The following is a 7,801-nucleotide window of genomic DNA, read 5'->3' as shown; positions in this document are numbered from 1 at the left end:
TTTTTTCCAAATGTGTCTACAGAAAATCATTCAGCTTTATCAAAATGATGACGAGAAGATAAAAATGTCATAACAAAGATTAGCCCTGAATTTAAAGAGTCGGTAAATATATATACAGTATACATATATATATATTACATATATAAATTGTATTTACAATTGCAAGTTTGCAAGTAGGGGATAACTATTGGGACCCCTGTGATCTCACTTTAATGTCAATTATGGGACCACCCGTTTAATGATAATTTTTCAACTGTATTTTCTTATGGGCTATTGACTATGGTTCACAAAATACATAAAAGTATACTGAAAGTCTCTCTTGACGTGGATGTATTGGAGCTGGTTATATACAGGTGAATATGTATTCACCTCTGTGAAGATCGACTTTCAGTATACTTTTATGTATTTTGGGTGGCCAGAGTTGACCAAACATAGCTCTTTCCAAACTATTATGCTTTGTTCAGGGCTGCCACTAGAAATTTCGGGGCCCCATACTGGCAACATTTTCGGGGCCCCCTTAAGACTCCGCCCAGGCTCCACCCCAGCCCCGCCTCCAACCCTCGAACTGTCTACAGCACCACCGCTGACTCTTGGAAAATATCGGATTACGTACCGGTAATGCTCTTTTATAGAGCCCACGACAGCACCCACTGAGAGAGGGGATCCGCCCCTGGGAACAGGAAACCTACAGAGAGATAAAAGGGGCGGCCCCCCCTCGCTCCTCAGTTGTTTTACAGAGAATAAGGAGGAACCGCCGCCAGGTTTTTTAGTTTAGTTATATATACATATTCACAACTTCATATCATCTTACTCTATTATATACATCTCCCTACAAGACACCACGTGCAACTAAATAAAGAAAAGGGAGGGAATCGAATGGGTGCTGTCGTGGGCTCTATAAAAGAGCATTACCGGTACGTAATCCGATATTTTCTATTCGCCACGACAGCACCCACTGAGAGATTTACAGAGATTATAGATTGGGTGGGTTAACTGAGCCGAGAACCGATACCCCAAAGGTTAGATCAGAAGCAGCAGATAGGTCTAGTCTATAGTGCTTATAGAAGGTATTAGGCGAAGACCAAGTTGCAGCCTTACATATAAGGTGTATTGGCACGTTCGCTCTTTCTGCCCAGGAAGTCGATACAGCCCTAGTGGAGTGTGCTCCGATATGCAGAGGAGGATCTCTTCCCTTAGATCTGTACGCCAAGATTATAGCATCCCGGATCCAGCGCGACAGTGTGCACTTTGTGACTCTGAATCCTTTGTTTTTCCCCTGGAAAGACACAAAGAGAGCCCTACTCTCCCTCCAGTCCCTAGTTCTTTCTATATAGGTTAGAATAGCTCTTTTAACGTCTAGGGTATGAAGCCTAGCTTCTTCTGGAGTCGAGTGGTTCTCATAAAAGGTAGGTAACAAGATCTCCTGAGACCTATGAAAACTAGTGGCTACCTTAGGGAGATAACATGGATCTGTCTTTAAAACTATTCTGTCAGAAGTCACTGATAGGAATGGAGGATCTACTGATAAGGCATGGAGATCACTCACCCTTCTGGCAGATACTAATGCCACTAGTAATATTGTTTTTAATGAGACATGCTTCAGAGAGGCGGTCTGAAGAGGCTCAAAAGGGCTTTGTGTCAATGCATCCAGGACTAACGTCAGATCCCACTGTGGAATCTGTGGTACCTTAATAGGTTTTGATCTCTCGCAAGCGGAAATAAACCTAGATATCCATCTATTGCCTGCAACATCAGAATTAAACAGAGCTCCTAGAGCCGAAATTTGGACCTTTAATGTGCTAACCGAGAGTCCCAAGTCCAGACCCTTCTGTAGAAATTCTAATATTGAGAATATAGGAACTTCCGAAGAGAGTTGTGCAGTATGGAATTCAAGAAATTTCTTCCAAATCCTAACATAAATACTGGTAGTGGAAGGCTTTCTACTCCTCATGAGGGTATTTATTAACCCCCTAGAGAACCCTCTAAGCTCTAGTAATTGCCTCTCAAATTCCAGACAGTCAAGTTCATTCCTTTTACTTGAGGATGTAGGAACGGCCCCTGAGATAGAAGGTCTTTGGTCTGAGGCAGAATCCAGGGGTCTGAAATTGACATCGCTCTGAGCCACGAAAACCATGGCCTCTTGGGCCAGAATGGGGCTATCAGTAGAACTCTTGCCCCTTCTTCCCTTATCTTTCATATGACCACCGGCAGTAGATTCCATGGAGGGAATGCATAGGCTAGGTCGAATGCCCATGTTATATGGAGGGCATCGAATATGTCCGGATTGTCCTCTCTGCATAGAGAGGCGAACATCCTCACCTGACGGTTTGCTCGTGTGGAGAACAAGTCTATCTGGGGTACACCCCATTTGGCTGTTATTAACTTGAACACTTCCCTGTTGAGCATCCATTCCCCCTGATGCAGAGTGTGGCGGCTGAGGAAGTCTGCACGAAGGTTGTCTATGCCTCTGATATGAACTGCCGACAAGGATAGTAGGTGACCTTCGGCTAGCTCCATGATGTCTGAAGCAACTCCCAAAAGATTTTCTGACCGAGTACCTCCTTGACGGTTCAGATAGGCCACTGCGGTTGTGTTGTCGGAGAAGACCCTTGTGTGAGAGCCTCTCAGCTGAGGGAGAAAGTGGAGCAGGGAATAAAATATAGCTTTCAACTCTTTTACATTAGAGGAATTCTCAAGCTCTGCATAAGACCAGAGACCCTGGGCTACCTGATCCTGAAAGTGTGCCCCCCAGCCATCGGGACTAGCATCCGTGGTAACGTTAGTGGATGAAGTGATAACCCATAAAACTCCCTTAGATAGATTGTCCCAATCTAACCACCATGCAAGGGAGTGTATTACATCTGACGTTAGAACGACTGTGTCATCCAGCTTTCCTTCCCTCCTAATGTCCTCTTGTAATACAAATTTCTGTAGCTGTCTAGTGTGGAATTGCGCCCATTGGACAGCGGGAAGACAGGAAGTCAGGGAACCTAATAAAGACATGGCCTTCCTCAATGACATACTACGCTTACTGATGGCTATACTCACTTTATGTATTATGGTGGTCTTTTTCTCATCAGGAAGCCTACATATCTGGTCAACTGAGTCCAATAGGAGCCCCAGAAATTTCTGACATGTCACAGGCTGGAGCCTGGATTTTTCCCAGTTTATAATCCAGCCCAGTTTTTGCAAAGAAAAAACTACTTCCCCCAACCTCTTCTCACACTGTAGGGAATCTCTACCTACAATCAACAGGTCATCTAGATACGGAATTACTAGTGTGTCCCTTACTCGTAGGAAGGACATTACCTCTGATAGTAACTTGGTAAAAACCCTTGGAGCCATGGATAAACCAAATGGCATAGCCCGGTATTGTAGGTGACAGACCTGCCCATCTATAACCACTGCTACCCGGAGAAATTGTTGGTGTAACTGGTGTATGGGGAGATGGTAGTAAGCATCCTTAAGATCCAATACTACCATGTAACAATTTGGAAACAAATTTTTAATAGCTGAACGAATAGATTCCATTTTAAATGTTCTGGGTTTTATAAAGGAATTTAATTTTTTCAAATTGATTATGGTTCTGAAAGAGCCGTCGGGCTTAGATATTAGAAATAGGGGGGAGTAGAAGCCCTTCCCTATCTGGGATGGTGGCACTTTTATTAATACGTGTTTGGATATGAGGGATTTAATTTCCGTTTCCAGGGCCTCCTGCTGAGGCTTAGATTTTAAGGATGTAAGAAGGAAGGAATCCGGAGGTGTTTGGATGAAGTCTAAAACGAGGCCTGAAGAAACTAAATTGATGGCCCACGGATTGACCGTTATTTCCTTCCATTGCTCTGCAAACTGTAGAAGTCTAGCTCCCACTGGCAGAACCGGGTCAACGGAATTTATCCGCTGGCTTAAAGGGACGTTTATTGAACAAATTTCCTTTTTGTTTAAATTCTTTATTATTATTCCACCGGTCTTTAAAGCCTCCCTTCTTGCCGAATGGTGGCTTCCTGAACGCCCTTCTGTAAGAAGGAATAAAGGGATTAGGGAACCCCTTCTTCCTTTCACCCGCCTTAGTGAGTATTTCATCTAATACTGTTCCGAAGAGGTACTCACCCTGACAGGGTATGGCACACAATTTGGACCTGGACTGGGCATCTCCTTTCCAGTTTTTTAGCCATAAGGCTCTACGAGCCGTGTTAGTAAGACTGGCCGTTCTGGCCGCTAGACGGAGTGAGTCAATAGAGGCATCAGAAATAAATGCCGCAGCCCCCTTAATTAAAGGAATAGCGGAGCGCAATTTTTCCCTGGATACTCCGGTTTTAATGTTTTGGTCCAGCTGGTCAAGCCAAACTAGCATAGACCTGCTAGTAGATGTGGCTGCAATTGCAGGTTTAAAGGCAGTTACACAGGCCTCCCATGACTTTTTAAGTATTGTGTCAGATTTCCTGTCCATAGGATCTGATAAGGAACCTGCATCTTCAACTGGCAGGGAGGAACGGCGGGAGGTGGATGCCACAGCCGCATCCACTTTAGGTACTTTGGACCAAGTGGTCAAGTCCTCATCATCAAAGGGGTACCGCCTTTTACACGCGACTGGCACAAACCCCTTTTGTCCTTTATTCCATTCCCGTTTAACCAGGTCCTTGATGGCCTGATTCACTGGAAATACATGGCCTTTCTTTTGCGAAAGACCAGCAAACATAGCGTCCTGAGGTGTCTGAGGTTCTTTAGACTCTGATACCCCCATAGTACCCCTCACTGACTTAACCAGATTATTTACACTGTCTGTAGGGAAACAGACGTAATCCTCGTCATCCGAGGAGCCCGATCTTTGAGAAACGTCTGAGCTGACCTCCCCACTTTCTGCTGACGTGTCTGCTTCAGGAGAAGGCGCCTTCCTGGTTCTTTTTCCCACATTCACCGCCGGACTACTTCCCAAGGACTGAAGTTCTTCCCTTATCATGAGACGAATCTCCTTCATCCTGACCGAACTCTCCTGCTGCAAGGTGTAATCTATGCAACTCTGACATAATTTCTTAATATAGGAGTCCGGCAGGGGCTCATTACACATTGCACACTGCTTGTGCCTAGATTTCTCCGTCCGCTTACCCTATAAGATAGAAGTAGGAGAAACTACCATTAGCCCCCATAAAGCCAGCTACACATTTACCCAGGAGTAAGGTTAAATACCGTCTGCCGGGTTGTACGATCAGCTTTTGGTGCAGAGCGGCCTGACTTTTTCACCGATTTCTCAGCGGAGTCACTCCTCTTTGAGTGTCCACTGCCTTTCTCTTTGGCATCACCACTAGGCAGGATTAAATCCTCCAGTGGGCGCTCGATATCCTCCTGGGACGACATGTTGCGCAACCAGGAGAGCTCTAAACTGCCTTATATAGCACCGCCTGTGCCTCACAGCTGAGAAAGCACTCCCCCTTTTTTTTTTTTTTTTTTGTATCTGATCGATAGAGGAGATCAGCGATTAGCCCAGGTGTGTGGCCCGCAGTCTCCTACTCCAGCCGCAGATGCTTGCAGTAATTACCGGCAACCGCAATGGCGCCTATAGACGAGCCCAGGCTGCCCCCGCGACCCCGGAAGTTGAACCAAGCATTTCCGGGACGCCGCTGCTACTGCGCATGCGCCGGCGTCTCTGCTACACGCTGGAAGACGCCCTGGTAAGCGCTGCACCTGCAGCCATGTTAGCTTCAATACCTCCACTCTGGAGGGACCAGGAGGGGAACAAAACCCCCGGGGAGACGCCAGCACACAGCAGCTCCACCAGGAGCATATCTTCCTACCTGCCCCGGACCCCGGGCTGGACGAGGTAGGTGCCGCTCCGTATCATCGGTGGCCTCATACAACAGTGTCCCAGCAGGGAGACTGTTGATAGCCTCAGCAGATGAGGGGTCCACAGGATCATCCCCCCGTCTCTGTTTACCCGCTCTGGAGCCCCTGCCGCTCAGCAGAGTCGTACAGGCGGCAGTCCAGGCGGGTCTTCCTCTTGATAGCAACTCCATAGAGTCTTCTCTGTGGGTTCCCGTCTAGGAACAGGAAACCAACTGAGGAGCGAGGGGGGGCCGCCCCTTTTATCTCTCTGTAGGTTTCCTGTTCCCAGGGGCGGATCCCCTCTCTCAGTGGGTGCTGTCGTGGCGAATAGAAAAACTACACTTCTCACCAATCACACATTAACAGTTCCCATCACCAGATCACACACATAGCCAGCAGATTTTGTTTTGGCCAAAAGGTTTTTTTAATCTGCCACGATGACAAGGTAGACTCTTTTAGCCGGGCCCTACTCTACTCTAACTTATTAAACATTTGTTAAAATATGCAATACAATTTAGGTATATTTTTATTTATTTTTCAATTTTTCAAATGACCAATAATTCCACATACAAGGGACAAATAACACAACACCATGACCAAACACCACATTATCACCACATAGTGACCTATAATACTATCTACAAGGAATAAATACTGCCACACCATGTGCAGACCACATATTACCACCACAGTGACCGAACAATATCGCATACAAGGGACAAATACCACAGCAGCAGGTACAGACCACATATTACCACCACATGGTGACCAACTACATACAAGGAACAAATACCAACACAACATGACCAGACCACATATTACCACCACACGGTGACCGAATAATAGCACGTACAAGGAACACATTTTCACCACACCATGACCAGACCACATATTACCACCAAATAGTGACCAAATAATAGCACATACAAGGAACAAATACCGCCACACCATGGCCGGACAACATATTACCACCACATTGTGACTGAATAGTACAATACTGATCATTAATAAAAAAAAAAATACTATCACCATAAGTGCTATTATACATAGGAGATCTGTACTTAGTATGCAGTGTCTGTGTACAGGTAATACAGTGGTCACCGATGCCATTATACACAGGAGCTCTATATATAGTGTCAGTGTACAGGTAATACAGGGATCACCAGTGACATTATACACAGGAGCTCTATATATAGTGTCAGTGTACATGTAATACAGTGATCACTAGTGACATTATACACAGGAGCTCTGTATATAGTGTTTAGTGTACAGATAATATAGTGATCACCAGTGACATTATACACAGGAGCTCAGTATACAGTGTATGGTGTCAGTGTATAGGTAATACAGGGATCACTAGTGACATGATACACAGGAGCTCTGTATACAGTATATAGTGTATGGTGTCAGTGTACAGGTAACATACTGACTCACCAGTGATGTCTCTAGCTAAAGTCCTTCATCTTTGCGTTTCTTTTTAATCCAGCGCAGACCGCCATCACTTCTTTCAGCCAGGACTCGTCTCTGCATAAAATAACACAGTTATCTAGAGCACCGCTTTCAGAGCACATTCCCTACTTTTTTCCTTTCTTCTACACTACACATCTGAATACAGACATTCACCCACCATTAATATATACTGTAATTGGTTATTATGCAACCCACCATTCCAAATATAAATTATAATACGCCACTGAGCCCCTTCTAGCTATACATAGCCACTTTCCTCATTTAATATATAAATTAATTAGCACCTGTACTCTTTCTCCCAATTTATTTCCAGTCACTTTATCCTCAACAATCCCACTATGCACCTCCCGCTCTAACCCTAACTCCGATTCATTATAGTTACATGCCCCTTCTGCCTCAATTCATTGTCATGTCTTCTCTCTCTCCCACCCTCTATTCATTATCAACTGCTCTTCCCCACCCTCAAAATTAATTATTTGCTCTCCCTACCTTCAATATACCATTGGCTCTC

At 45.1% G+C, this 7,801-nt stretch overlaps 1 protein-coding gene across 1 annotated transcript; it reads right to left on the bottom strand.

The window, feature by feature from the left end:
* Window positions 1–1,269: 1,269 nt before the first annotated feature.
* LOC143806556 (uncharacterized) lies at window positions 1,270–6,115 on the bottom strand. Its single transcript, XM_077287228.1, has 2 exons — window positions 4,111–6,115; window positions 1,270–4,016 (listed from the first exon to the last, which is right to left on the bottom strand). The coding sequence occupies exons 1-2, from the start codon at window positions 5,066–5,068 to the stop codon at window positions 2,194–2,196; spliced, it is 2,781 nt and encodes a 926-aa protein (XP_077143343.1). The 5' UTR covers window positions 5,069–6,115; the 3' UTR covers window positions 1,270–2,193.
* Between the last annotated feature and the right edge of the window lie 1,686 nt (window positions 6,116–7,801).

This window comes from Ranitomeya variabilis, chromosome 2 (genome assembly GCF_051348905.1).
Source record: "Ranitomeya variabilis isolate aRanVar5 chromosome 2, aRanVar5.hap1, whole genome shotgun sequence".
Classification (NCBI taxonomy): domain Eukaryota; kingdom Metazoa; phylum Chordata; class Amphibia; order Anura; family Dendrobatidae; genus Ranitomeya; species Ranitomeya variabilis.
This window is presented reverse-complemented; position numbering and strand designations above follow the sequence as displayed.